This window comes from Xylaria bambusicola (assembly GCF_022495145.1).
Source record: "Xylaria bambusicola strain CBS 139988 unplaced genomic scaffold F5B22scaffold_56, whole genome shotgun sequence".
NCBI classification, from domain to species: domain Eukaryota; kingdom Fungi; phylum Ascomycota; class Sordariomycetes; order Xylariales; family Xylariaceae; genus Xylaria; species Xylaria bambusicola.
The window spans coordinates 170607-198574 of record NW_025953609.1 but is presented as its reverse complement, the minus strand read 5'-3'; the positions used below and the strand labels follow the sequence as shown (position 1 = coordinate 198574).

Sequence of the window (27968 nt, the reverse complement as noted above, 5' to 3'; positions counted from 1 at the left end):
TCATCTGAACAACATTAGTAGTGATAAAGGGGTCAGATATGTTCACACAATGGAGTCTATCTATTACAAGACAATACGTGATTTATATATATATGTAGGTATTTACATCAACAGCATGAAACCATATAGAATCATTCTAATGAATACCTCGACATATAGACTCAATCTTCAAGCTAAAGTCCGCCAACACAACGAAACCTATCCCTTTATACAACTAACTCTACGAACAAGAAACCTAATAACATTTCATCACAACTTTCGAAACCAAAGCCATCGATTCCCGTAACAGATAGAGCCAACAGCGTACCTCAAACTCAGTTTCAGCATGTTCACACACACACAACCACTTAAACCAAACCTAGACACAACCCTGCGTTAAATTGATAATCATATTTCACCCATAACTCACATTCACATTCACCACCGAACACACCAGCAACAAGCAAGTATACTACAGTGCCTTCCTTATTCTTATCCCTTCCCTTCCCATACCCGATAATCATCACGCTTCATAAGCCCACCATTTCGCCCAGGAAACCCATAAAATATACCAAATCTAAGCCATGGCGCCATCTCATAGCACATAAACGAACCTCAATCCGTATCTCCTTCAAGTTAGGTGGTATTCAACATCAGACATCTTCACTCCAATCCCATACCTCTAATCTACAACAATCCCCTCAAGCGCCTGCATAGCCCTCGTACCTTCTTTCTCAAAGGCCATAACAATAGTCTCGCACTCGTGCTTCAGCTGCTTCTCCGCTTGCTCAGCATTATAATAAATCCACTCTTCGACCGTCATCTGCTTTTCGGGTGTTGTCAGTTCGATGCCGCTGTTCAGGAAACGGCCAATAGACAGCGCGTTTTCTTTGTCCAAGTCATCGAAGATCTCGTCAATGTCCACAGCGGTCCAGGCATTGGTGCTTTGGAGCCCGGAGATGATGTTGCGCTTAGAAGGTGATGATCTGACTGGGGTTGTAGCAACGGGCGCTAGGGCGACTCGCGTGCTCTTAGCTGTATTAGAGGGCTTGGAGGATGGAGGCTGGTTCTCTGCGTCGGAGGATTGAGGTGATTGGGGTGGCGACACAGTGGCCTGTTTGGCTGCAGGAGGAGGCGAAATAATTGGTTCTGGCGTCACTGGTCGTTGTACCTCCTCTGGTTCAGAAGGAGGAGGCGGTGGCGGTAAAGACTTATCCCGCGAAGGGGCCGATTTCTTGGTAGCCTTCTGTGTGACAGTAGGTGCGGCGTCGACCTCAACCTCAACCTCGTTCACATGCTCAACCGTAGGTTCCGGTTCCGGGCTCGACCGAGCAATAGGGTCGGATTGAGGCTCTACCGGAACCGCCGTTAGTTTCTTACTCGGTCGACCACGCTTCTTAGGTGCTGTGGTTGATGATACGCTAGCTCGGTTGTTTCGAACAATTGTGGCGTTGCTCATGAGGCTCATATCTTGACCTTCAGCTAGCTCATCCATAGACTGTTCTGCCGCAGGCTCGGGTTCTGGAGTGGGTTCTTTAGGGGCTTTCGTTTTAGTCTTCTTGGTGGTCTGTTTGGAGGCCTTGCGGATCCCAGCCTGACGTCCCTTCTTAGGGACTTGGAGTGTCTGTGCTGGTTCGACTACCGCTTCAGCCATTTCAGCTTCCAATGCCTTTAGCTCAGCATCTACTGCGGCATCATCTATTCCGGGCGGTTCAGGGTCAAACATCGCATGATCGGTTTCCGGTTGTTCTGCCTTGGCGGAAGCAACTCTTCCACGTGTCGCTTTCTTCTTCGGGGCTGGAGCTTCCGCTTCAATGATTTCAGAGTCTTCTATAGCAGCGCTCGTACGCTTGCGGCCTCGTGCCGGTTTTTGGGGAGCCTTTTCCGTCTCCATTTGTATGAGTTCCGCTTCCTGAGGTAAGATATCCTCATTCTCTGGTTGTTGATCCTCAGGAGGATCTTCGAGTACTTCAACAACTTCCTCTTTCTTAGCTTTAGATTTCTTTGACTTTGAAGCAGCGGCCTTCTTAGCCCTTGGACGTTTAGTGCCACCCTGTGTCATGATGGATGTTGTGGTCAGAACACTATCATCGTGATCGGCGGGGTGTTCAAGCATAGAAGTAGTTTCCGAAGTTGCGGTAACAACAGACTGAGTAGAAAGACGCGATGCTTTAGAGGATCTAGCTGTTTTGCCTCGTCCCTTCTTTTTGGCAGGTGCTGCAGATTTATACTGGTTGATTAAGACGAAAAAGGGGCATTCAGGAGATCGCTTGTAATGCTCATCCCTGCAGCGCCGTGTCAGTGTTGTACGGGAAAATTGGGAAATTGTAGAGGTGGGCGAGCTCACATAGGATTATCTTTGGGCTCCCACCCATCGAGTGCCAATTGACAGTAAGCGCAGGTTGCCATATCATCCGAGTCCATGGTAGGCGTATACTTCCAGCCCGCATCGACAAGCTTGATAAGTCAAGTCAGTCACATCGACGGTCGTGACAGCAGTTGAGAGAAACGTACCTGCTTCGTCTTACACTTCCACCCTCTCTTTCCATCGTGTGGCCACCTATCCCCGAATGTTGCTTTCCGCGCCTCTATCATTTCGGAGCCCGTAGGATCATCCAATGCGTAATCACCCAAACTCGTCTCAATGCCTGCAACGATTGCCCAGCCGCAGTGCGGTGACAATCGCAAGTGCTCTTCGAAAGGGTTGTCATCCTCTTCCCAGCCGTCCACGTTCTTGCAGCACAGGAAGCATACCGTGTTGTCGGGAAAGTGAGGGGTCGGTGCGAAGTAAAAACCGGCGCGTGCAAACTATATTATAGCAGGTTAGCAATTCTAGTTCCCAGTCGCACGAACAAACTCGTTAGCTTTTGTCTTCTACGTACAGTCTCGGGGTCTAAGTTTCTGTGTGGCCAGGCCAGTCCTTTAGGCACCTTGCTCTTCGCGGTTGAGGCGCGTCGCGAGACGGGCTGCGTGGTCTGAAACGAAGCAAGTCGGCCGTCCAATGTGTAGTATTCCTCGGGCATCTCGCCTGACGCCATCTTAGCTGAACTCGACGCGGCTAGGCCGTTTATTTGAGTAGTTCCTCGCTCGTGTTATGGTGCTGTATAATAAGAGTAAGAGTTTTCGTAGTCGGTTAAGAAATCGTCCAGGCGAGGATTACTGAATAAGACTTCAGAACATGAATGTAACAGCAGTTGTGAATGAATGAATGAATGAATGAATGAATGATCGAGTTGTGGAGCTTAGAGTGTTCTGGGTTGAACCTGACCGAATCGGGAGTTGATTGGCTGCTTTCACGCGTATTGTTTACTTTGCCCCAAGGTGGGGGTGTTTGTGGAGACCAGCCATATTACACCAGCCACGATAGCCACATTCTGTGACAGATCAAGGCTCCCTCTTATTCAGATACATACATCAAGAAAGAAGCAATAAAGGCAAAGGGAAACATGAGTGAGATGCTTGAGTCTTAAGGGCATGAAACCGATTGGAGACCGCCCAGGCTAGTCTATAGATGATAATAATCTACACAGGTATTGTATCTAGTTCTCCTGCGCGAGTGATGCTCCTTTGGGAGACAATACGCGACTAGCTGCTTGATTTATCTGTGTATATTTACCGTGCCTGTCTAGCTAACGCCTGCTACCTACCTTAGGCAGCCGCAAGGCCCAGTTCAGCGTAAAACGCATCGCTACTAGGTGCCCTACCGAGGAACTGCTTTAACGTTTCCATCTCGTCCTGGCTTCCACCACGCTCCAGCACGGTGTGGCGGTATCTGCGACCTTCTTTCCCGTTCATCGGATCCTTCTTGAAGCTAGAATGGAACATATCTGCGCTGTAGACTTCAGATGATAAGTAGCCATAGTACCCGGCATCATACCCGCCGATAAGGTGGCCGAAAGTAGCTTGGCCATTGCCCCAGGTGCTGTTAAGGTGAGTCAGTGAATATTATGGCCGGATGATAGTTGATCTAATAATGTCCGTGCTTACCTTCCTTGGCCGAGAGCTTCGGGGCCCTTGAGACCACAGATTTCTGCACGCAGCTCGTTATATAGTTTGCTAGCATCTAACTTCTCTAACTCTTCGTGGCTGTTCGGCGAGTGCACAGTCATATCAAAAATGCCGAAGTGTAGCTGTCTCAGATTGAACAGGGCGTCATTGACGTGTTTTGTGGAGATGAGCTTCTCAATCAATTCGTCTGGAATCTTTTCGCCCGTCTCATAGTGGTTCGAGAGTGACTTGAGCTGACTAGAAGTCCAGCACCAATTCTCCAACATCTGGCTCGGGGCCTCTACGAAATCCCTAACGGTGGATGTGCCGTGGAAGCGGCTGTATCTGCAGCGACCTGCCAAATCATGAATGCCATGGCCGAGTTCGTGAAATAGCGTGACAACTTCGTCATGCTTCAGTAGCGAGGGTTTCTTCTCAGTAGGTTTCGAAAAGTTGCAGACTAGTGCTGTAGCTGGGAATCGACGCGACCCGTCCTTCTGCAAATAGCCTGGTTGGAGATTGAAATTGGCTGCATGGCCATACTTTCCCTGACGGGGGTGTAGATCGAGATATAGGTATCCGACGAACCCATCGCCTTCAGATGCATCATCCCAAACGGAGAAGATGATTACATCTTCATGCCAAGCAATATCCTCTGCTTTGCCGGTGGGTGATATCCGCTGTCGCTCTTCCTGGTCTAACTTGACGAACACCAGACCGAACAGCTTCTCGAAAATCTCGAGCATTCCTTGTACCGTGGATTGCAAGGGGAAATATTCGGAAATTTTCGTCTCATCAATACTATACTCTTGCTCGACCATCATGCGGTCGTAGAAACGATTGTCCCAAAGGTAAAAGTTTCCATCCGGAGTGAGTCCCCTCGACTCTTCATCCTTCTTCTTCAACTCTAACAGGTGGACCTGCTCTTTTATCCCACCGGGAGCCAACTTGGTTCGAAGATCAGACAGGAATGAGTTTACAGTTTCGGGGACCTTTGCCATCTTGTCTTCGATGCGAAAAGCGGCATGGTTGGCGTACCCTAACATCCGCGCTGCTTCATCACGTAATAAGATGGCTTCTTTGAAAAGAGGAGCGTTGTCATTGCACTATTATGATGGTTAGCTCGCTCCATGCCACAACTGAAAAAGACTCGAAATCGAGCATAGGCTATTCACCTTGTTCTCATTAGCAATAAATACTTTTCTCCGAGTCTCAGGGTTCTTGGCAAATTTGAGAGTCGGAAATAAATCTGGGTATTTGAAGCTTAATTTGACCTTGCCTTCGTTCTCGCCCGTGCCTTTCTCAAGGCCATCCACGACATCGCCCGGGACGCCATCCAGTTCCTCTTTAGTAAACCAGAGACCTCCGTTCTCTTCATTCAGAGCCTTTTGGAACTGGATACCAAGCTGGCTTAAACGCTTCTTAATCTCCTTGAAACGATCTCGCTGTGGGCCTTTTGGCAAGCCGAGGCCGTTTCTGATATATCCCTTTCGCTCCTTCTCCAGCAACCGCAGGCTTTCAGAGTCAAGACCGGGTTCATTTGCTTTCTGCGACTTAAAAGCAGAATCCACAAGGGCATAGATGTCTTCACGCATGTTACACTCAATAGAGAAATCATCCATAAGCTTCTCGGCCTCAGTAGAGGCATTGCGAAGATCGGCGTCTCCCGAGACGTACTGGTAAAAGCCTAGAATTCGAGACTTGAGCTGCGCCTCGTTCTCATCCTCTATCATAGGGGTCAGAACGGAGGCAAAGCTAGACTTGTCTACGGACACATCGGCGGCGAGTTTATCAAGCAAGGAGCGTGTTGAGTCGCAAAGGGCCTTGGCGTCGTCGACAATAGATTCTTTAGTTCCTGTGAAGGTGGGCGGCGCCTGAGGTGGGTTCTTATACTTGTCGGGAGCCATGGTGGCGGTTACGAGAGGCCGAGTCACAATGGACGCCGGGGAGGATGGTCTAGGACGCAGATGGTTCAGATAGGCAGAAAGGCGAACGACAGCCCGTGGAGCAGCCAGATTGGAGACAATGGCCAAGAGAAGAATAGCAATGGAGAGAAGGAAGAGGAGGAGGGGCCGGGAGCTTCTCGACGAGGTGGTCGATGTCGCCAGATTGACACAATGTAGTAGCTCAGAGCTCTGTCCAATAAGACACGAGAGAAGGGGGAATGGGGAATGAGGAATGAGGAATGGACTAAGAGAGCTGCTGTAGGTAGTACGGATAGATAAGGCAGGGAGAGCAGAGTAGAGGTCCGAAGTAGGCAAGGAAAGGGTGTGGGATATGTCGCGCTACGGGTACCTGAAGAGGCAGAACAGAACTTGGAAACGAGGGGCACAGCGGGGCAGTAGGATCGATTACCCGATGAATGTGCTAGAGGCGATACCGCCGATTTACCACCTACCTCTACCTCTACTCTGCTCTACCTACCTCAAGTATCTACCTACTTCTTTCCATGCGTCTGTGGGCACGTCGATATTGCCTAGATACCCAGAAAGAAAGACGGTACCTAGGTAAATAGATAAGAGGGGAGAATACGACGAGCTGATAGGTCTGGGACACTTGGTCATCAAAGTACTGCCTGCCGATATGGATGTGCGATGCAGGTCTCGGATATGGGGTTACGCTACAGGGCTGATGACAAGAACAGCTTGCATTGCATGTGATCTGATGGGAGTTACTTACTTCGTAGTCTACTATGTAGCTGGAAGAGAGGCCGAAAGAAAGGAAGCGAAACGAAAGGTGTGCGGTTCCGGCGTCTCCAGCCAAGTGGCACCTTGACTACGGCCATACGAGCTTAGTGTGAGCGGGAAAAGCTGGGAAGCTCCGGCAGCTGGGACATTTGTGCGGGGGTTCCGCAAAACCACCAGGGCTAATGCAGCCGCAACATGGTATGGATGAGGCGGGTAAGAGGTAGGCAAGAGGTGGGTAATCATGGCATTCTGTCCGTTAAGGTGGTCATCTGATCCTTAGAGGATTGTTCGGTACAATACCTATCTACCTACCAGAAGTCACCTCGTTCTAATATACAATACTCCAAACGTTTCCATACTATTGCATACCATGTATATGCTAACATCGCGCAATAACATGGGGGCTAATATCGATATGTGGCCAATTAAGGAGGACCGCCTTTCCAGGCCCTAACGTCTTGCGTATTCCGACAGCTGTGGATGGTAGATGGTGGTAGAACGCTAGATAAGTCGGAATACTACTTCACATCATGTTAACAATGCGTAGCCAGGGGAGAGAAGGTTGGATCAAGCGTGGCTCGTCTGTCTCTTGATAAACAAACGATGCTTCTGGAAGAGACCCAGAACCAAGGGATGGGAGAAAATGCTGTGCTGGGGCAGGCAAGGCAGGGAATCTCATGCATGAAGCATGTAAGACAGAACCCGCATACTTCCAAGGTCAATAATGTAACTACCAGTCCACCTACTTACGTATACCGAGTTTATGGGCTCATCGTGGACTGACACTTGTTTTGCTTGCCTTTCCACTCTTGATGGTCATGCCGACATAGCACGAGATCAGCCACGGCGTAATGTGCCGTCATAGCTGACCCCTTTGTAGGTAGGTAATTGTATATGAAAAGTGTGGATATTTAGAGCAGAGTAATCTTGTCTGCTCTCGACGTTATAGAATTATCTATCAACTCAAGTATCAAAGGAGAGACCAGATGAGGCCTTCCTAATTCGTACAATATGGTCCCAACCAACATTGGAGAAAGCAATGCATAAACGCCAGTGTCATTTCCGAATCATGCATAATCCCGTCCTCCCAAACTCCCTTTCGTCCAAAATCTCCTTTCAGAAGGAAACACGCCGCTCAATTGGCGAGGATGGTTCGTACAAGATCTGCTGCCTTGTCAGACTCGATTCGACGCATGCGCTACAGATATGCACGAGCAATGCAGGCATGCGAAAGATTAGGTGGCACTTACCAGTATAGTTGACTTGTCCTGAGCTCGTATCTACTGCCTTCAGCAGCTCATCTACCTCCTCGTCTGTCATTTTCTCGCCAAGGTTCGTCAAGATGTATTTAAGCTGGCCGACTCCAATGAAGCCAGTCATGTCCTTGTCGAAAACCTGGAAACCACGGCAGTAATCTTCGGGCTCGCCAGGGTCGCGGAAGCCACCGGGGCGATTGAGGATCTTGGAAAATGTCTCGAAGTCAACTGTGAAAAGGAGTCGCATCAGCACCAGCGCAGGACAGAAAGTGGCAAAGCGAGCACTCACATTCCCCACCAACAGTTCTCTCGAGGTCTCTGATTTCAGCAAGGGTCGGGTTCTGGCCGCAGGCACGCAACAGGTCGCCTAGGCTGTCGAGGGTGACGCGGCCATTTCCTCGCTTGTCAAATAGAGAGAAAGCCTCCTTGTAGTTGGTAGACGCCTGGGGGTTCTCGTAATTAGTGGCCATGATGCTTGATAGATAGTAAGGTGTGTGTTATTCAGTGTGAAATGTGCGTTGCGCAGCGCAGCGCAGAAAGGAGCAATGTAGTAGCAAATGCGGGTATAATGGAGATGAATCAAGAAGAGGCGCAATCGGAGAATGAAGCGAGTTGCAGAGCAGATTGTTTAACAGTATAGCGAGGCTTGTTCGCAATCAATGCTGATGTGATAGTGGTGGTTTGTATGTTGTTTATTGTTGTTGGAGTGATTTTTTAGCGCAAGGAGAAAGGTCAAGCAAGGTTAGGTAAGAATTAGAGTCGGGTTAGGTAATTGCGATGACTGGATTTGGCGCGGATTTGGCTTTTGGGTTCGGGCGGGTTTGTTGGGCCTCGCTATTCACTGTTCGCTTTTCACAGTTCACAGCTCGCTGCTCGCCCCTTCGCTCCAAGACTTCTCGTTTCGCTGTCCTCAATCCAATTGCGCCTAGCCACTCGCACGGCCTGCACTGCCTGCACTGGCTCTGAATCCATTTCCAGCAGCACAACAACGCTGTAGGCGCTGCTCTGCCCTGCTGTAGGATTGCATCGGCGGTGCGCTAAACCGGGGTATAGGGGGTTGCGAGGGGCGCCGTGTTTACCTGGCGCCGCCGAGGGGACGAATCAGAGACTGGGATACACTGGACACACTCACCATTGTGTAGACGTGTAGTAGATGTGTAGCGGTAGCTTGAGAGGTTCAATTTGCAGTGTAAAATGTCGGTGGGAGTGCCGATTTGCAGGTGAACCGGATCGCCGCTGTTGTTTGTTACAGTCAAGTTGAAGAGAGAGGGAGGAAAAGCATGAAATAAAATACAATCTCGAAACAACGGTGAACAAACAGGCTAAGGTTAGGGGAGATGGTCCCCCCTGGTCTGTGTACCATTTCATGCGGTGAACTTCATGCGTCGGCCGCTATAGTGGGGCAAAAGAAATTGCCATAGCAACGACTTGCCGCCAATGAAACCGACCAACGCAAACTTCTACATCCTACCTGGCTTGATGGATCCGCTCCAGGGTAGGACTCATGATTTTCCATTATCATAAGTGTCAGACAACATTGGACAAGGGCAAGACATATACCTATTTCAAAAATTGGGCAGCAACCTTTTATACTACCTATTTCATCGTCATGTCTGATCCTAGTGTAGGTGAATTACACCGGCTGATATTATTGAACCGCAGGGGTTTTAAGGGGTTTCTTCCGTATAATAAAAATATATCATAATTACTTAGATAAGTAGGACTCTATTGCACCACATATATATTCTTACTTCTTCCTCGCCATGATAATATACGTACCCCAATCATTGATAACCTCAGCTTCCCTCCACTGCCCCCCCATTGCTTTCCATTCAGGTGTAGAGTCGATCATATGATCCCACATGACATCAACCACATCACCATCTCCTCCCTCAGCCCTACTCTTCATCTCAGGATGTGCGTCTTTCCAACCACTATAACAACTAAATGTGCGCGTGTACGCCTCAACCTCTCCCAGCGTCATCTTCTTCTTAAGCCAAGCCACAGAATCCCCATCCGGATCGCCAGGTTTGTGAGTGATCCGTGTAACATCCTTCCAATTGTCCCCAGGCACATCCACCGAACCCAGTAGGCCCCGCAGTATGTTCCGCCCCGGTTGCTCCCAGTACGGTGCCATCCCTTCTATACCCGGTGCCACATCGCCGAATCCGTAGACGAACTTCTCCATCACCGCCGTAGCGTTCTCGGCTCCTAGGAGAACACCATCCACATAGCCCCAGAATACAACTGTACCCCCGGGCTTCATCGCCCGCGCTAGCTCACTCCATACCGCACTGTAGTCAAACCAGTGGGCTGCCTGGCCCGCCACCGCCAGGTCGACTGACGTGGGCCTAACAAACGGCGACAGATCCTCGGCCCGACCTTGATGGAAGCTGATTTTAGGGTCTTCTGTCATTTGACGCGCCTGCTTGACCATGCCAGCCGACGGGTCAAGGGCAACTAAGTGCTGAAAATGCGGGCTCAACGCCCTTGCAATAAGGCCATGGCCACACCCTATGTCTACGAGCGTCGTTCCATTTCCCGCGAGCCGAAGCTGGTGGTAATCTAGAACGGTGCGAAACAGTGACGCCGGATAAGTGGGTCGGAATGCCGCGTATGCCTTGGCCGAAAATGTCGGGCGCCTGCAGGTGTGTTAGCGATGTCTTTTCTTTGATTTGTTGCCAATTTCTTGTGTCACTGTCGGGTAATTGGTGACCAGGAGAGCGAGTGGCCGGGGGGGGGGGGTTACTTGCGCGAATGTCGCCATCACAGAGCGGAATGATGCGCGCCTCAACTGCGAGTCGATAGAATCGAACCTGTAGAATTGAGGAGTCGCGAAGTAGAGAAACAGATTTTAAAGAAATAGAAGATAATATAAAAATATGATATCCAAACTTGTAATATATTCACTATTGACATAAGGACTGCTTCCTAAGCAGGGAGCCGACCCTTGGGCTTCCGAATGGATGATCGGGGCTGTCCGTCCGGGCAGATCCAGGGCCCTATCTCCAAGGCGGCACCCCTCCGAACAGGGTCAGCAGCGGGGTCTGCCCCTCTACCTACTCTACAGCACCGGCGTACCGAATACTTCAGACGCGCGACATCTTCAGAAGTCGGCTATCCGAAACAAAAGCTGTGTACTTCCGTTCATCACATATCCAGTCCCCAACACAATCGTTCTTCGACTATATGCTAAAGATGGCAGCCGAAGCAAGCGTGAAGGCCTTCTTTGCCTCCCCGCAATTCGCAGTCGCAGGCGCGAGCTCAAACCCGGCTAAGTTCGGGCACAAGGGTAGGACATTGTCCCTATTCTTCTCCAATTTCACCATGAAATCTCCTAAATCAACGTTACCTTACCAGAAAAGCGACGAACATGATGACAAGAATTTCCTAGGGAACCTGATCAGAAATCTACCCACAGCTCACACACACCCATACTCACTATCCATCATACCCCAGACCCATAACTTGTACATACTAACCACCTCCCTAGTCTTCGTGTGGTACAAAGATCACCAACTCCCCGTAATTCCCATCAACCCAGCCCCATCCATCAGCACACGGTACGGCGAGCACGCAACGGTGAAGTCAGTCTCGGAGCTATCAGATCCCAGAAATACATCGCTATCCGTGATCACGCCGCCTCCGGTGACTCTCGAGATCCTGAAGGAGGCCAAGCGCGTCGGCGTCCCTGCCGTCTGGTTACAGCCCGGCACTTTTGACGACGAGGTCATGGGATTTGCTCGTGGGAAAGACACCGGCGGGTATGATGGCGAGGTCATTGCTGGCGAGGGCGGGGCGGGAAGTGAGGGGTGGTGCGTCCTTGTGGATGGGGAGAGGGGGATGAGGTCCGCTGGGAAGCTTTGAAAGGAAAGAACATTTTCGAAGCTGTTATGTGAGAGTGAGAGGCTTGTACTTTCTTCTCCCATACAATGCAGTGATAGACGACCTAGTACATGCGATGCGTCTATTTGGCAGATCCATTATACAAAGATCAGCCATGCCGTTACAGTATTGAAAGTGGAGCGCTGCGGATGCAACATGAATTTCTACCTAGTGCTCTGGTCCATTTCCCTAGAAGTGTATGGTCGCTTTATATGTCTTTGTTCGAGGTAGATATAGGCATTGTACTTCGAAAGCAGGGTATTTTTTGAAGACAATACATGGTCTAGCTATATTCTTTCGATCCTACAGTCTCATGATTACTAAATAAGCGAAATAGTAAGTCGAGTCGGAATTTATATAAATATAAATAATGAGTATACATTTTACATGTTCTCCCGTTAACTCATGCTGCGTCTAGTGACCTATGTTTTGACGGGGACTAGTATATAAATAGTTGATCGGCCTCGCTTTATTTAAAACACAAATTGCCACGTCTAATTTTTGCAGAGTTCAGACTCTATACCAGTTAATCGACACTTACGATTCCGGTTTACATCTAACAACGAATACACCACATGATGCAGGATCTTTACTTCAGCTAGTGGAAATGACGTCGCCTATAATACAGAACCCCCAGTCTAATACGGTAAGAAGATTCGTGGAATGCTTTTCTCTCGGCCACCATCTCGATATTAACCCTAACACCAAACAGATCGAACTCAACAATGTGATATTGGAGTTCTATCGGTTACTTGACGAGTTGTTCTTCTTTAAAACCCTTACATGAGATATAAACGTACAGAATGGCAAGGAGAATCTTGTGCCTTTAACAATTTCAGAAGACCCTCACTCCAAGCTTTATGGTACATATTACATGTCGGAGCGGCGTATAACTGTGTGGGTAGGCACATACCGTGAAAACGGAGTCTACGACCGCTTTCGTATCGAGAAAGTTTTCTTCACTATACTACGCGAATCTATACATGCCTTCCTGGAGCATTTTAGCGATGAATCCCATCCCCAGCATAACGAGTGGGTGGAGGATAGTAATGGACATGGAAAAGTGTTCTGCGAGCTACTTTGGCTTGTTGGGGGTGTCATAATGCATCATACGAACTCGTGAAGATGGCAGGAAGAACGCCATGCTAGGCACCGCGGACCTGAATACCTTCGTCCCCAATGGCCTAGCGAATGGCCCTTTCCCATACACCTACCTATACCAACTTGCGATTTGGGGGTCTTCCCCCGGATATCCTTTCATGGCCCCTTCTGGATATTCAAATAGGAGCAATCTTAAATATGCGCCTATGACTTCTTCTTAGTATCCACCTGTGGGCCTTGCTCAACATTCTCATATGGATATTTTCGGGTTTAATCATAGGAATTCTACGAAAGGACGTCCTGGGTTAGCCCAACCGGCTTTCCAGTTTAGTAATTCCCGTTAGATTAAGCGATCTAGCAGTTCATACATATGGAATTTTCCAGGATGAATGGCAATATATTCTGATTAATGAAACTGTAACTCTGCCTTTGAATTGAACCACAAACCAGAACTATAGCCAATTGGTAGTAGCCAAGAATTAAATCCTGAGAATAGAATAGTTTGATGCTGAATCGCCATATTTTGTAGAGCTAGGGTGGATATTGAAGACACATACACTAATTGTTCCGAAGCTATGATTGTACCAGACAACTGCCTCAATCAGCGCATTACAACAGTTACAGTCTCATATATAAATTAATAAGCTATTCAATCGTCATACGAGTCGCACAGCCAAACTCTCAAGGAAAATAAGAAGTAATCAATCAATTTGGTGATCAGATACGTATGGCAAGTGCTTGGACTCATACTTGGAGTTTCTAATCGATATTACAGCAACAGCCTGGTGCGGTTTTCAACCCCTTTACTATCAGTTAGGATTATTCCCAGTGTCAGGATGAACCCCAGTGTACTTATATACAATTGGGTTGGTGTCCCCGGCCTTGGGACGCCAACACCTCGCTCATGGTGATGAGCGCTGAATAGCCGCGACTATCGTTTTCCATGTTCTGCAATTCTGACACATGCTTGATGAGTTCCGATAAATTTTATTGTTGTTCGACTACATGGCACTTATTCCCGTAAATTGCCCTAACACATCTACCGCCGAGTTTTTGAGTAGTTCATATGTCACGGTCACATTATCTGTACTGACTGTGTTGGTCATTCAAGTTCCGACCGGCATCCAAGCTCGGGTCGCATTGAATCATTCGCACCAATGGGACTCTTCCTTAAGACAACCCATATAATCCAAAAGCATGTTCCTGGTGGAGTAGCGGAACCACGACGACTGCTGCAATGCGGGGGCTCTACCACTAACCAATCTTTCGTGACATAAGATCTAGCTGGATCGTGTGTACCTACTCGTGGGAATAATTGATCCGTCGAAAGGGTAGGATTAAGAGAGCTGTGTTGTCGCACGTATAGAATAGTCTACGGTTTTAACCGAGTTCCTGCGCAAATAGATCTTCAGCGACGTAAAGGTATATATAATTGCGTTAAAATAAGCAATAATCTTTTTATATCTTATTGTCATAGCAATAATATCGTTTCCATTAGTGAGATCTGCGCTGAGATTTATTTATAAGATGCCCCGAGCGCAACTTTGCTCACAAGGCGCCTTTGGCCGCTTCTTCAGTTGCATGACACTCATAGGAAGTCTTATCCTCAGTTCTTCGCTTGTTAATGCTGTGGCCGTGCCACCAGTCCGTACAGAAGTGGGAATTTCGTCATATTTTTTCGACCTTAGTCAAGTTCAATTGAGTGACAGTCGCTGGCTTGACAATCAAAATCGAACGCTTACTTATATCAAATGGGTTGATGTTGAAAGATTGCTCTATGTATTCCGGTCAAGCCATAAGTTATCGACGAATGGGGTGTCGTCGAATGGAGGCTGGGATGCCCCTACGTTTCCATTCCGGTCGCATATGCAGGGCCATATCCTAACCGCTTGGGCGCAATGTTGGGCGACACTTCAGGACACGACATGCCGCGATAGAGCGACATATTTCGTTGCCGAATTAGCTAAATGCCAGGCGAACAATGCGAAGGCTGGATTCGCAGCAGGTTACCTATCAGGCTTCCCGGAGTCCGATTTCACGCTTCTAGAAACCGGGAAGCTTACCAATGGCAACGTGCCGTACTACGTCATTCATAAAACCATGGCTGGTTTGCTCGATGTTTGGCGTCATATTGGAGACAATAATGCAAAGACCGTCTTGCTTTCCCTAGCAGGATGGGTTAACCAGCGGACGGCCAAGCTAAGTACGAGTCAGATGCAGAGTGTCATGAACACGGAGTTCGGTGGTATGAACGACGTACTTACGGAGATCTATTACTGGACAGGTGATAGTCAGTGGTTGACGGTTGCGCAACGTTTCGACCATGCAGCTGTATTCAACCCTCTAGCATCGAACCAAGACAAGCTTGACGGCCTCCATGCCAACACTCAAGTTCCTAAGTGGATCGGAGCAGCTAGAGAGTACAAGCAAACTGGCACATCACGATACCTTGACATTGCGAGGAATGCGTGGGACATCACTGTGAACCATCACTCTTACGCGATTGGCGGAAACAGCCAGGCTGAACACTTTCATGCTTCTGATGCCATAGCTAGATATCTGAGCAAAGATACTGCCGAAGGTTGCAACACCTATAACATGCTGAAATTAACGAGAGAGTTATGGGCAACGAACCCGTCTGCCGATTACTTCGACTTCTACGAGCGAGCATTGCTCAATCACATGCTCGGCCAACAGAATCCAAGGGATAAGCACGGGCACATAACATACTTCACGCCTTTGAATGCTGGCGCCACCCGGGGGGTTGGCCCCATACCATAACCCCAGAGGACGGAGTTTATCCTGAAGAGTTCATGAAATCTCTCGAAGCCAGCTGGGTACGCCTTCAAGTGGCAGATGCCATTACAGCCGCAGGTTTCAAGGCTCAAGCCCAACGTTATGCCAAGTCCTTAGATGACAACGTTTTTGATACCTGGAACGTAGTACCGGACGGCTCCGTGAAGCTCCCGTTCGACTTCGATCGAGTCTATAGTCCTCTCAAGCACGTGGGTGTAGAGGTGACATCTCCAGTCTTCGTTGCGTGTGAGGGCGCGTTCGAAGAGATCTCGGCCGTCGTCACGGCCATCAACAAGTCGTTCCGCACCGTCGTGCCCCCTTGCTGCGGATTCCACGTTCACGTGGGGCACGGCGGCATACCGCTCAAGCTACGGCCCGTCCAGCGCATCGCAAGCTTGCTATGGGTCGCCGAGCACCTCCTTAATACCGTTCATGCGGGCTGTCGTCTCGGCAACAATCAGTGTCTCGATCTGAGACGAACAAGCCATCTCGGCCCTGTGCCGGCTCTCGAGAATTCAGGAGAAGCTGATACGTCGGAAAGGCCAAAGAAACCCGACGAGTTGAAAGCTTTACAGCATGCTGAGCTCTCCTGGGATCGAGTCGACAAGAACAGAGAGAAACCGACGCACTGGCCTACTATGCGTCGTATAAGCTTGTCCGAGAACACGCCGTCCCGTTCTATCGCCCTAAACTACTGGATCCAGCATTATGCGCCTGACGCAAAGTTGACACAACTCGATATAACAAACGGCGTTCAAAAGATCTTCCGCGCCACTGACACCGCCTCTATCGCGAAGCTGATGTCCCCCGCCTCTACTCGTGGGGCATATAACTTCGTCAACCTGATCACTACAGTAGAAGACTTTGACGGCAGCTTCAAAGAGCTGAAGACGAAGCCCACAATTGAGTTCCGACAAGCCGCGGGGACTCTCGACGAAGACTGGATCATCGTGTGGTCTAAGATCTGCCTCGCGCTGTGCGGGCCCGCCGTCGTCGAGTCCTCCGATGATACATTCTTTCAGCTGCTGTACGATTGTATCAAATCTGAGAAGTCCCGGCACAAGTATAATGTCTTTGACTTGCTGTCCGACATAGGTGTCAAGGAACATGATATCTCCATCGTTCAGGACCGACTTCAAAGTGGCCGACATGAACGAGAGCCGGTGCTACCCTTCCACCGACCTGACGATCGGCCGAACGGCATCCTAGATGAGGGTATTGGGATGGCTTGGCACCAGCAGACTTCACCTTGGCAGGATGCTGGATGGGAGAGCGATGAGGAAGAGGAGGAGGAGGAAAAGGAAGAAAGGAATAATGAGACACCATCACTGGAGGAGGATTATTCTGAGGAGGAGCACGATAGTTGGACCGATTCAGTCGTTAAGAGCGACGAATACGAGCCAACTAGTTGTTGGGTCGAGGATGTTGAACACGATGACATCCAAAGCTCAAAGAGTGATGACGACGATTGGGATGCGTATATAAAGAAGATGGAGCAGCACTCGCTTGGGTTGGATATAAAATGGTAAAGACACATATTGGGTATAATTGATCCGGTCATTTCCAGGCATCATTGGATATAGCATGTTGGCATTTCTTCTGACGCGATCATGTTTAAACTAGCGTGGAAGATGAGCTGGTGAAGTATGTTCAGTTTATACATATATACCTATATATATACTAGACGAAGCGCATCCACCTAATGTAATGAAGCTGAACAAGTAGGATCCTCTCTAACTTCGTCACTGGCGTCTGATGTAATTTCTCGCATAGTGACTGTCTAACAGCTCGAAGCTCCGTTGCCAGTAAAAGTGCCCTGTTTATACATGCCGCCAGCATCATCAAGACACTCAGCTAGACGTGCAATGAAAGTCAGCACAAACTCACAAACAACAAGCAATCGGTCTAGAAAAGACGCAATCAACAAGAGCTTAAACATACCAACTGTGACAATCTTCAGATTGTTTGTCTTAGCCCAGTTGATAAGCCAATTCGTAAGCGTCGTGACAGTAGACTGATACGTCTCGTGCATCAACGGGATGTGACCCTGGCCGCCGGCCCCAGCGCGCGTGAACATGGCCTCACTCGAGCTGGGGGACTGGTTGTTCCAGTCTCCTGTGTCGATGTCGTCGTTGATGACGGTGTAGTTCATCTGCCTCATGACATTGAGGAACTGGCCGCCGGTCTCGAGGTACGGCGGGCGCACGTAAGCTGGCTTGCGGCCGAAGATGTTCACGAAGGCCTGCTCGACCTTCTCCATCTCGCTCTGGATTGCGCCGGCGCTCATAGAGCCCATATGTGGGTGTGTCCTGAGAAAGAAAGAAAAAGATGTCTTAGCGGGTATATCTGCTGTCATCTCTTTAAGTGTTCGTCTCGCGAACTGGCCCTCTGCTTCTCGATTGATCCAAATCATGGACAAACTCACCACGTGTGACTAGCAACCTGATCTATACCATACCGTTAGATCCAGCAGAAACTCCAAACTCAGAATCGGGAACACTTACGCCCATTATCGTACGCCTTCTTAACAGCAGCTCGCTGATTATAGATGCATCCACTATCACCCCCTTCAGTATCAGCAACCCCAGATCTTTCTCATTTCTCTCCAAAGCTTACTTACTACAGTGTACCAGTGAAGAAGAAAGTCCCCTTGACGCCAGCGGTATTCAGCGTATCGACAAGAGACGAGGTATACTGGTACGGCCCATCATCGTACGCGAGCGCCAACACGCCGGACTTGGAGCACTTCGTAATGACACTGCCAGCAACATGCGTGCGCTTCATGACCTCTATAGGATTCGGGACGGCGCGCGCCCAGACGCCGGCCGCCGAGGCCAGGGCAGTAACAGCGTATGCGAAGAGCATCTTCAAGGATAACCGTAGCGTATCGCCTGTAAGATCGACTATTGGTGTTCGCGGGTTTACCTTTGCGTAGGGACGGAGATATCCTGGTTCACGCTCGTACATATATATACGTGCCTTAATGCACGCCTTCCCAGGCGCGCTCCGGCTCAACCATCCTCAAACTGAAAGGAATACCCACTTTCCGTCAGTCCACGCGGCTACACGATATATTTGGCCGAGATTGCCTTGACTCCCAGACGACTAGTCCTGCCATGTAGTCTCGGGCCAGATCAATCGCAGGCTCAGGCGACTTCGCAACTGGTGGAGAGAAAAAAATTAGAGAGAGCACGTTTAATCTGACTTTCCACGAGCCCGGCTTGGCGGTTTGGTTTGGGGCATCTACTTACACCATGTTAATTACCAGGTCCCTGCATCAGGGCACTCAAAGCTAAAGCAAGGCATTTAGCCGCGCAGGCTGTCGTTACCTGAAGCGGACCGGAAGGAACGTGATCCTACGTAGAGCGAAAATCTACTGATATATCCATCAACGTAACCTAGCTGGCTGCTTATACTATTCATATTGTAAGCCACAACTGGGGAACCGAGAGTGAACTACATGAGTTGAAGGCGTCTCAAATAAATCGTAGAATATATTGTAATTATTTTATACAACTAAATATGCATATCCGGCTAAAATCCGAATTCACCGTTAATAACTAAAATATCTGTATGTGTAATCGATATGTATGCTGCGTCTTGGGAAATGCAAGAGAATGTTTCTTGATGAGAATTGCCCATCATCAACGCGATGATCAAAACCATGATCCAATCCCACCTGTTCCAAAATAACCGCAAAACGCCTTATAATTATCATGATACGAGCGTAACGCAACGTGACAGTGCAATATTCTAAAAATTTTCGGGGTTTGTGCTTTCAAACATCCAACATACTCCTGATCTGTTGTGGAGGTGCAGTAATGGACATGCCACTAGCTGTGCTTGAGCTCCTTAACTCAGTAGGCCGCCGAGAAGCCTGAGTCTGAGACTCTAGCTCCCGACCCCTGTTGTCAGCGGGAGGCGGAGGTGGATTGCCAGCGTTTGGGAAGAGGAGACTGGCGGCTGCCTGCACGGTCCGCTCGTTCCTCCGCGGGCCTGGCTTGCCGGAGGGAGCGTAAGGGGGTGGTGCCGTGTTACTTGCAACGCTCGGCGACCTGTGGATCGAGCTCATCTCGATTGCGTTAGTTGTGGAAGCGCCTTCTGCATTCTCAGCTCTTTGTTCAGCCATTTCCTGAATACGCTGACCGCCTCGTACTTCCCGCACGTTGCGAAAAAGCTGATCTCGCATGGCGTCACCAGTGCTCGGCTCACGATTAAGTCGCCGCCACCAAGCCGGCTTATGAGTGATGCCAAGCTCCTGGTCAAGCTGATTGCCTCTTGCGCGTCGCTGGCGGATGAGTTCTTTATCCTCATTAGGCCGCAAGAATCCGGACACACAGAGAATTATGACGAGGAGGAGGCCCGGAAGATAGCCCCCAACATACATAGCAACAAGGTTGGTGTCTTTCTTGAGAGGCGAATAATCAAAGTCCCATGCAGCCAGGGCTTGATAAGCGACGACAACCAAGGCAAGTGGAATCATGAGTAGGAAGCGGAAAGGAACGTAACGAATGAACCCGATGACTCTGTTTAGCAGACCGCGATTTCGGGCTTCGTAATGCCGAACCGAGTGCCACAGGGATACCAGAATCGTCAACCAACTAATAAACAAGAGAAATGGTGCGACCTTGAAACGAGCATCAGTGGAGGCGGGCTTGCCCTTTGCGGCAGTCTGCTCGGGCGAACGCTGAAGTTCAACGGCACCCCAGTTTCTTGGGATTACGACAAAGAAGTCCTATTTCTATTAGCGACCTGGTATCAATCTTGGGGATCGAAAATCTTACCAGCCACCACCACAGATAGAAGAACAAGGGCAACCAGAATTCGAATGTGCCTCTTCTATCAGTTTGATGGAGCACAAATGGGTTGGGATCAATGAATTGTCTCTCCATCCAACTGCCCCAATGACGGACTGCCTCCCATACCAATGCCAGAGAACCCATGTTCATCAGAAACCAGAAAAATACGTTGAGTACAATTGGCAACTCTAGTACACGGTAGCGATCTACATCAATACCGGTGAAGAGTCCAATAAGGGCGGCGGTACACACCCACAGCGCCCAATACCACTGCCAGCGCCTACCTATAGCGTAGAATCTCTTCTCTGCCGGTAGATGTAGTTTTCCATGGCGGGCGAGATTGACCAAGATGAAAACGATACACAGTCCGTATGCGACAGCGACGCCAATTCCGGCGTGGGCGCGAACGCCAGATGGCTCAGTGGCGAGGTAACACCAGGTGCTGTTGACTGATTGACGGGGTATTAGCATAGGATTCTGCGAATATGGTAGCGAGGGTTAGAACATACCAAACGTCCCATTAGAAAGTAGAAGCGGTGGTGTATATGGCTGGTCGACTAGGTAGCACCGTGACCAATTGCTCAGCGTCCAGTTTCCCTCGTAAAGCGTATAATTGAAATACTTCAACGTTGTCAGGTTGAAGTGAACATTGCCGATGACAGTGTCGGTCGCGTTGTCGCCGGGCGGCCACATGGGCGAATCGCGTGTATAGATGTTGGCCATGACAGGCGAATTTGGACGAGTTGGAGCTCGGATTTAGTTGTTACAGCGTCGGTACTGGTGCAGCATTGGTGTGTGTGGTACTCGGGAGGAAAGCCTCTGTATCGGCGGCGAATCGTTGGTTTCCAAATACAAAATACAGAGTAAATATTGGCGAAGGCGGGATAGGCAAGCAGCCGTCAGCACGCCTCTGAATACCTAATGATGATATAGAGGTTTGCTGAAGAGAAAATACCTGCGCGCGTAGACCGGCGCTCGCTCTTCTCTTCTCTTCTCTTGGTATTATTGTATGAGGCGGCGAGTAGGAAGGGTTGATTGATATTTTGGATTGAATGTTGGCGGAGCAGCTCTCCAGAGCTCACCAAGTCCACCTCCCAAGGCCGGAGCTTCGGATGACTGCGGGCGTTGCTGCTATGGAATTCTCTGCTCGAAATTCACTCAGTGACTCCACATGCGACCCAGTTATCAATTACAGAAGGCTGCGATAAGCCCTTGTCTGCCCTTGGCTCTGGGGCACGGGGCGCCGATAAGAGAGTAGCGCGACGTCATCTGCACTAGACAAGGTATGTACTTGAGCACTTGGGCACTTGGACACTTGGCTTCGGCACGCGAAGTAGGCGAGTAGGTACATATGTATGTAGGTACTGCGTGCGCGGTGTTACTGCTTGCATGGTACTTCTGCTCTATCTGTACAGGTACCTACTCCAGGTACGTATATAGGTACGAAGTACATAGTAGTACTGGCACTCCCCGGGGACCCTGGCTCTGATCCGCCCCATTTCTTATTCCCGGCATGCCTGCCAAGCGGACATGTTAAATACCGGTAGCAGACGGTACGAAACTTACTTAGATCGTGATCGTTGATTCGCCAAATTCGAAGTAAACTCGTAGTCCTTACCCTGTAAGGTTAGCTGGTATTTCCCAGAAAGAGTCCACCATCGCATGTGATGCCTGTCTCTCCAGGCTAGGTACTTAGGTACTGTCCAGGTTACAGTACCAGGAACTGAACTAACTTGGACCCGGTTTCCCGTTGCGTATGAGACACAACCAGTCAAACATCATGATTGTTCTGGGCCAAAGGATGTGATACTTTGCGAATCACGAGGCCAGGGCTTCAAACCAGCAGATATTGCGCATATACACCCGCTGCCTACTATGTAACATATTCATCTCTGTATCCAACGAAATATGTATTTCCGCCGGTCCGACTCGCGTCCCATTGAAGGCCATTGGTTAGGACCTCATAGAACAAATGGCGTTTTCGGTAATTAGTTAGAGACGCTTACAACATCCGCCAGTGACTTCACGTCTTGTTGAATTTTCACAGCCTCACAATGTGTGACGGACCTCGTGAAATAAGCACTGAGCTTGTATAATCACCTATGTTCGATCCCGTTTCGTATGGAGCCCAAGGTTCCGTCTAAGCTTCGCAGGGATCGAACAGACCCTTAGTCATTAGAACCAACAGAGGCCCCTAGTGATAACGAGATCCTAACACTACCACTCAAGAGCGGGAGTAGGGAAGGGATATTAGCATCGTCATAAGATTCTGCCCGCTGAAACCATCGGCCTCGTAAGCGAAGATGCGGCTCCCCTTCGGCGCGTCATGACTACCCGCGCGAATGGCCCCCGCCAACATCGTGCATCTTTGCCGCGAGGCCTTCGGGTGCGTTTCCTAGCTTGTCCGTAATGGCTGCCATGGCCTCGAGGTTCCGCGACAACATCATATTGAAGGAATCTAGAAGTCGGGGATAGCGGCGTCATCGCAAGGGCGGAACGGCGCGCGAATCTACTGTTACGGCCTGAATCCACAGGAACTTGCCGAAGAATTTCACATCGCCTGTCGACGTGGAATTATATTATTTGACAGTTACAGGAAGGCGCCGAAGTCGTTTGAGCTCAACTTGCGTGAGAGAATGATGCTGCGCTCATGGCGGCGGCAAGAAGACGTTGCAGTATGGATAGAAGATGAGACAGCGCGCCCGAAGACAGCGAGGCGATGTCGTCGATCTTGCTTGAGTATGCTCCAGTTCCTCTTCCGTTTTGTTTCCATCATGACCGCGCTATTTTACCGCGGTGTCGGCCGTATTTGCGTTTGTAGCTATAAACAGACGGGGGAGACCGGGCGTGAAGTTGAACGTCCAACAGCCCGGCTCCGGACGCTAGTAGGAGAGCGCATAGACGCCCTTCGAACAAGACTCATGTTGACGTTGCGAGTAGCTCAGTAGCTGGAAGTTGGAACAGGTGATACCGGCCACAGGTCGAACCAGACCAGCGGTCGTCACTACATGTACAGCGGCAGCATGGTTCCGCCCATACGTCTCTCATCACATAAGAGTCGACGCAGAAGAGGGATGAAGCGAAGAAAGTACCGGATCGAGTGTATTCTTCTTTCGAGGTACGATCGTCCACACTCCGTCCCGATCAATGTGGCAAGGTCTGCACCTTCAGGGCTGATGGTTCATGATACCCCGGCACCATCAAGCGCAAGACACATGCTATCTTCCACTTAAATGCTTACTATGTCGATCAGCCGTGAGACGACCCTGCTCTAATGCAACGAAAATAATACGAGACCTGTAGGAATGTTTTTATGAGGGTCTGTTTTATGATTCTCTCAGGTATTTGGTTTGCTCTCCTTTTGGTAATTTGGTATTTTACAGCCTGAGTGTGGTGTTTTCTCTGACCCCTCTGCCCGCATGGGTCCGTATGGGTCCGCATGCGTTTGTGATCGCCTGCATACCATTTCCAGAAGCCGTTACTAAATGCTTTACCGAAGACGCCAAGCAGAAGGCCAAGCTACCTAGTCTTAAGCACGTCAGCTAGAGCGATGCCGTCTAATTCTTTACGTCTGGTAGTGGTAGTCAGGTGTGTCAAAGATCCGCTGCTACGGCATTGGTCTACCTAGTAGAGCTTCGGCACAGACATTGAACTTTACCTTTACTAGTGCCGTGCAACATGCTTAGTTGGCGGCATTAGAAGCGAAATGAATCCAACCGATTGAGTTCAATGTATGGAAGGATGCAATTTACATGTTGCGACACAGCGTCTTAGCTGTGCGACGAGTCTCAGAGCGAGCGCTGCTCGGCCCATTGGACTTTTCCATCTTGAAGTATCACTGATCACTAGTTACCTGAGTCACTTTGTGAAAAATAAGATGTGTTACAAACGACACACTTAGGTGGTACTGAGGATCCATGTGAATGTCGTGCCCTTCTACTAAATAGTGTTAGTGTTCCCAAACACATGGTTTGCGTTGCAAGCGGACTCCCAGGTCCATACAGATAGGTTGTCATCCCTGTAGACGTCTCCTATTCCAGAAGACAGTAGGTACGGTAACGGATATAAAGAGACGCATGTAGCTTCTGTAGTGTCAACACCCATTATCGTGCTAACTGGGGCCCGTATCACAAGGCTACCGTGATGAACCGGCAACATGTGTCAAACTCATGTAACCATGAGATACCGGGCTGTTAATAGCCTGATCTTGTGAATGATTAACACAGGCAAATGTTTATCCAATGTATTTCAGTTGTAATCGCCATCTTGATCCAGGTATCAGAGAGCATGCTCGATTCATATTGCATTCGAGCATCCTTCAATTGGTGAGGTCCGCCTATCTCGTTCCGAGGAATGGAAACTGGCTAGGCGATTCGATTACTTTCCACGATCTCTTGTCCTAGCTTCGGAATTGGGCGCCTTGCGTGTGTATAGATTGCTATCAACGATTGATATTCGATCGTGAGATGCTGCCACCCAAGGATATCCGGTCCGCAATCTCAACAAAGCTTCGTAGCGTTTTCCTCCATCGTCAGCACGTGAGAATCGTAGGTTCCGGCTATCTATGTAGCAAAAAGGCCAGGCCAAGCAAGAACTGGCTAGAGATTAACTAAGCCTCGACCAAGGTCGTGAGAGTTGCAGATGAACATTTCGGATATAGCGGTTTTACGGCGTCGCCGTTCTCTACGAACTGATCAGCCGCTAGGAAACACGGATTAATGCCTCCAGAAGACAAACTACTGATAGTGATGGATACACGGCGTGGAGGCTGGCCTGATCGTCGCCCAAGGACAGGAGTTTAGGTTATCTCGGACATAGCTCCGGTTGCTGCTAGGCATCAACTGCTTGCTTAGCACTTCCCATGCTCATTGACGCGAAATGCGGCGCATTGTGGAAGCGGCAGCGAGGGGGATGGAGTGGCAAACTGTCTCCATCGTTGGAGCTATCGATGCAGGTTAACCTCGCGGGCCCTGAAGATCGCAAACCGAGCAACCTTGGTCCTTTTTATAGATGATTGCGAATTTCGAGATTTGCCTTATAAAATATGGTTTTAGTTGTCTTGTTTTTTTGGCATTGGCCACTGGGGAATGTGGGCAGCAAGAAGTTCCGTTGGAGACTCGCCACCACCCGACTAAGTGATCGGCAATCTGGTTGCTGGAGCCTCAGGGTCTGCTCACGCCTCAGGGTCCAGCGATCCATTTTTGTGGCACGTGTTAGACATAGCCAAGCGCCATGGCTACGTGCAGACTACGTGTAAATATCCGAAACGGAGCTCTTTGAAAGAGGAGAGCAGCGACAGCAGGAAGTAAATACACAGGTACTGCACAGGCTCGGCAGGCAACTATACTTGCTGAAGCGTACCCATCCCTTGACAGGTCAGACAGGTTGAGAGGTGTATGTAAACCTCAACATGATAGGTACTGCACGTAAGAGCATGACACTTGCGCTGATGTTGCTAACTAGCTGCAAGTTTGCCCAGGGTTCTACCCAGACTGGGATCTCTCCACACTCTTATCCACCGACCAATTGGCGACAAGGCTTACCTACGCAACATATCAGGTGTTGTCGATTCCCTCTCATATCACGATCTCGAAGCCGGCGCCCAATGCGGTAGCCCCGGTCAGTTCGCCGGCAAAGCACCCAACGAGCAACCAGGAGCGGTAGAGAGGCATAAAGAGTCGTCGTGATAGAATTGCCAAAGGAGGCATTGCCGTCAATTGTTGCTATCATGCATCTTAGGTACGCTTTCAATGCGCATGCTTGGTGGTTCAGCACCTACCTATGTGTACCTAGTAGAGGTGTATTAGTACGACATACTTACAGTATATTCAGGGTACATGGTATGAGATATTACTACACATATCGCCTTCCGTGCTGTACATAGTGTGTAAGGTACTACATGCTGTATAGTGAGATATTTTAGATACTGGTAGATGGTGAAATAGTCGGTGGTAACGATAGCAAATGCCAATATCAAAAGACTTGCTTACCGCATTGTTTCCCTCGCGCGCATATCTCTACTATGGAAGTAAGTACTGTACACTAATCCCATAGTCTGCCCACAGATTCGGAAAGCAAGAGCAGACGCTAATAATGCGTATAATCTATAAAAGCACAATATCTGCAAGGCTGTCGTGGGATTTTGAGGTACGCTTCGATGTTGATCAGTTTCAAAGCCGTTTTGCCACTCAACAAACCCCTGTCCAGTCTGCCCTGTCCACAGCTATAATCTGGAGAATTGTTCTACATACCTACCTACTTACTAAAGAATCCCTGTCTGTACAGCAAGTCGGAGCAGTAGGTATCTGAGTCTGTCTGAGCAGAGTCTGAGCAAGCTTTTAGCGTGACGCTAGCAGTTGTCATCTCATCCCATGCTTGGAATGGTAGGCGAGTAGGTAACCTCAAGTTTGCTCGAGCAGACTCGAGCAACATCAAAATCATCTGCACGTTGGTAGCGCGCGGTTTTGGTGGTAACTACCTCAGTGTGTTCATAGTGTGTGAAAGATTACTTCGGCTACGTGCGTAGATGACCATAGATGGACATAGATGGACATAGGCGTAGGTGATATCATTTATACATACTTCGTAGGTATTACGCATAATTATCATTTAATCTCGATATTTCCCACCACGCCGGTTCTCTCCGGGCTCCGAGCATTACTACTACCTACCGGTACACTGTCGGGGTAACAAGGAAGATCTTACGACCACTTCCTGTATATTTCAACTGTCCTGTGCACGAGACAGACAGACAGAGTGTGCGAGAGTGTGGTAGGTATGTGTACACGTGCCAATATTTCGGCAAAAAACCTACCGGGTCTTACTCAACCGACCCGTGGGCCATGTGTACGAAGTAAGTATTGGAAGCTCATCGACCTCTACTAATACATACTTAGGTAACTACATACTTAATACATAATAGTGTGCTACCTCTTACTTACTACCAGTAGTACCTATGTAGGCATTGAAGGGTGTCAAATGTACATGTTAGAAACCACTTACTCTTCGTCGCGACAGTACTTGGTGCCAGGGCAGACCAGGGCAAGTCGAACACTTTAATTAGTATCGTTCGCAGTAGGCAGTGTACTCGCCATTTCAGTATCCGTTTTGTCTTAGTTACGGCCAGCGCTGTATCTACGAAGTACTATGTAGTCGACCGTATCCAGCCAGAATCCAGTTACCAAGAAGACGCAGGTCTTACGTAGTGTGCGCAAGACTGGAATCTCTGGCTGGGTCTGACTGGGTCTGACTGGGATGCAACCTCGGCGGAGAGTGTCACTCCTCTGTCCACTGCTTCCCGACCAGAGAGACTGCTCCGAGTACATATGTAGTACTCGACTGCTCGACTGCAAAGACCCTTCGCGCGCAAGGAACACCAACCGGCATGACGACGACGCTGTCTTGGTGCCCCATGGCTGGCACGACCATGCAGTGGCTGTGGAGCTGGACCCTGGATCGCCGCCTCTTCGGCCACATGC

At 49.3% G+C, this 27968-nt stretch overlaps 9 protein-coding genes across 9 annotated transcripts; 3 read left to right on the top strand and 6 right to left on the bottom strand.

Annotated features, from left to right (window-relative positions):
- Positions 1 to 146: 146 nt before the first annotated feature.
- Positions 147 to 3198, bottom strand: F5B22DRAFT_623458 (uncharacterized protein). Its single transcript, XM_047976055.1, has 4 exons — positions 2862 to 3198; positions 2494 to 2787; positions 2327 to 2436; positions 147 to 2264 (listed from the first exon to the last, which is right to left on the bottom strand). Exons 1-4 carry the CDS (start codon positions 3015 to 3017, stop codon positions 662 to 664), a joined length of 2163 nt encoding a protein of 720 aa, XP_047826785.1. The 5' UTR covers positions 3018 to 3198; the 3' UTR covers positions 147 to 661.
- A 228-nt stretch (positions 3199 to 3426) lies between these two features.
- On the bottom strand, positions 3427 to 5164 carry F5B22DRAFT_623457 (peptidase M3A/M3B). The gene is made up of 2 exons (XM_047976054.1): positions 3967 to 5164; positions 3427 to 3901 (listed from the first exon to the last, which is right to left on the bottom strand). The coding sequence occupies exons 1-2, from the start codon at positions 5010 to 5012 to the stop codon at positions 3628 to 3630; spliced, it is 1320 nt and encodes a 439-aa protein (XP_047826784.1). The 5' UTR covers positions 5013 to 5164; the 3' UTR covers positions 3427 to 3627.
- A 2380-nt stretch (positions 5165 to 7544) lies between these two features.
- Positions 7545 to 9373, bottom strand: F5B22DRAFT_623446 (uncharacterized protein). Its single transcript, XM_047976053.1, has 4 exons — positions 9042 to 9373; positions 8199 to 8352; positions 7904 to 8137; positions 7545 to 7817 (listed from the first exon to the last, which is right to left on the bottom strand). The coding sequence occupies exons 1-4, from the start codon at positions 9042 to 9044 to the stop codon at positions 7789 to 7791; spliced, it is 420 nt and encodes a 139-aa protein (XP_047826783.1). The 5' UTR covers positions 9045 to 9373; the 3' UTR covers positions 7545 to 7788.
- Positions 9374 to 9440: 67 nt separating this feature from the next.
- Positions 9441 to 10866, bottom strand: F5B22DRAFT_623444 (S-adenosyl-L-methionine-dependent methyltransferase). Its single transcript, XM_047976052.1, has 2 exons — positions 10663 to 10866; positions 9441 to 10551 (listed from the first exon to the last, which is right to left on the bottom strand). Exons 1-2 carry the CDS (start codon positions 10674 to 10676, stop codon positions 9657 to 9659), a joined length of 909 nt encoding a protein of 302 aa, XP_047826782.1. The 5' UTR covers positions 10677 to 10866; the 3' UTR covers positions 9441 to 9656.
- Positions 10867 to 12190, top strand: F5B22DRAFT_623442 (CoA binding domain-containing protein). Its single transcript, XM_047976051.1, has 2 exons — positions 10867 to 11201; positions 11403 to 12190. The coding sequence occupies exons 1-2, from the start codon at positions 11099 to 11101 to the stop codon at positions 11774 to 11776; spliced, it is 477 nt and encodes a 158-aa protein (XP_047826781.1). The 5' UTR covers positions 10867 to 11098; the 3' UTR covers positions 11777 to 12190.
- A 2083-nt stretch (positions 12191 to 14273) lies between these two features.
- Positions 14274 to 15676, top strand: F5B22DRAFT_660192 (uncharacterized protein; the record flags this gene model as incomplete). Its single annotated transcript, XM_047980259.1, has 2 exons — positions 14274 to 14317; positions 14423 to 15676. The coding sequence occupies exon 2, from the start codon at positions 14423 to 14425 to the stop codon at positions 15674 to 15676; it is 1254 nt and encodes a 417-aa protein (XP_047826780.1). The 5' UTR covers positions 14274 to 14317.
- F5B22DRAFT_446437 (uncharacterized protein) lies at positions 15065 to 17345 on the top strand. Its single transcript, XM_047971921.1, has one exon. It carries the CDS (start codon positions 15709 to 15711, stop codon positions 17218 to 17220), a length of 1512 nt encoding a protein of 503 aa, XP_047826779.1. The 5' UTR covers positions 15065 to 15708; the 3' UTR covers positions 17221 to 17345.
- A 126-nt stretch (positions 17346 to 17471) lies between these two features.
- On the bottom strand, positions 17472 to 18556 carry F5B22DRAFT_650652 (carbohydrate esterase family 4 protein; the record flags this gene model as incomplete). Its single annotated transcript, XM_047979347.1, has 5 exons — positions 17472 to 17545; positions 17633 to 18000; positions 18117 to 18138; positions 18196 to 18248; positions 18312 to 18556. The coding sequence occupies 5 exons, from the start codon at positions 18554 to 18556 to the stop codon at positions 17472 to 17474; spliced, it is 762 nt and encodes a 253-aa protein (XP_047826778.1).
- Positions 18557 to 19362: 806 nt separating this feature from the next.
- F5B22DRAFT_446187 (uncharacterized protein) lies at positions 19363 to 21446 on the bottom strand. The gene is made up of 3 exons (XM_047971920.1): positions 21000 to 21446; positions 20476 to 20939; positions 19363 to 20426 (listed from the first exon to the last, which is right to left on the bottom strand). The coding sequence occupies exons 1-3, from the start codon at positions 21211 to 21213 to the stop codon at positions 19470 to 19472; spliced, it is 1635 nt and encodes a 544-aa protein (XP_047826777.1). The 5' UTR covers positions 21214 to 21446; the 3' UTR covers positions 19363 to 19469.
- Between the last annotated feature and the right edge of the window lie 6522 nt (positions 21447 to 27968).

Coding starts and splice junctions, on each gene's coding strand:
- F5B22DRAFT_623458 (XM_047976055.1), bottom strand. CDS start 3,017: ATGGCGTCAGGCGAGATGCCCGAGGAATACTACACATTGGACGGCCGA. Junction 2,788..2,861: donor GAAACTTAGACCCCGAGACT/GTACGTAGAAGA, acceptor GCTATAATATAG/TTTGCACGCGCCGGTTTTTA. Junction 2,437..2,493: donor GGAAGTGTAAGACGAAGCAG/GTACGTTTCTCT, acceptor TGACTTATCAAG/CTTGTCGATGCGGGCTGGAA.
- F5B22DRAFT_623457 (XM_047976054.1), bottom strand. CDS start 5,012: ATGTTAGGGTACGCCAACCATGCCGCTTTTCGCATCGAAGACAAGATG. Junction 3,902..3,966: donor GAAGCTCTCGGCCAAGGAAG/GTAAGCACGGAC, acceptor TCACCTTAACAG/CACCTGGGGCAATGGCCAAG.
- F5B22DRAFT_623446 (XM_047976053.1), bottom strand. Junction 8,138..8,198: donor GAGAACTGTTGGTGGGGAAT/GTGAGTGCTCGC, acceptor TCCTTTTCACAG/TTGACTTCGAGACATTTTCC. Junction 7,818..7,903: donor AGGACAAGTCAACTATACTG/GTAAGTGCCACC, acceptor ACAAGGCAGCAG/ATCTTGTACGAACCATCCTC.
- F5B22DRAFT_623442 (XM_047976051.1), top strand. CDS start 11,099: ATGCTAAAGATGGCAGCCGAAGCAAGCGTGAAGGCCTTCTTTGCCTCC. Junction 11,202..11,402: donor GGCTAAGTTCGGGCACAAGG/GTAGGACATTGT, acceptor CCACCTCCCTAG/TCTTCGTGTGGTACAAAGAT.
- F5B22DRAFT_446437 (XM_047971921.1), top strand. CDS start 15,709: ATGAAATCTCTCGAAGCCAGCTGGGTACGCCTTCAAGTGGCAGATGCC.
- F5B22DRAFT_446187 (XM_047971920.1), bottom strand. CDS start 21,213: ATGGCCAACATCTATACACGCGATTCGCCCATGTGGCCGCCCGGCGAC. Junction 20,940..20,999: donor ACTTTCTAATGGGACGTTTG/GTATGTTCTAAC, acceptor CCCGTCAATCAG/TCAACAGCACCTGGTGTTAC. Junction 20,427..20,475: donor TCTATCTGTGGTGGTGGCTG/GTAAGATTTTCG, acceptor TAATAGAAATAG/GACTTCTTTGTCGTAATCCC.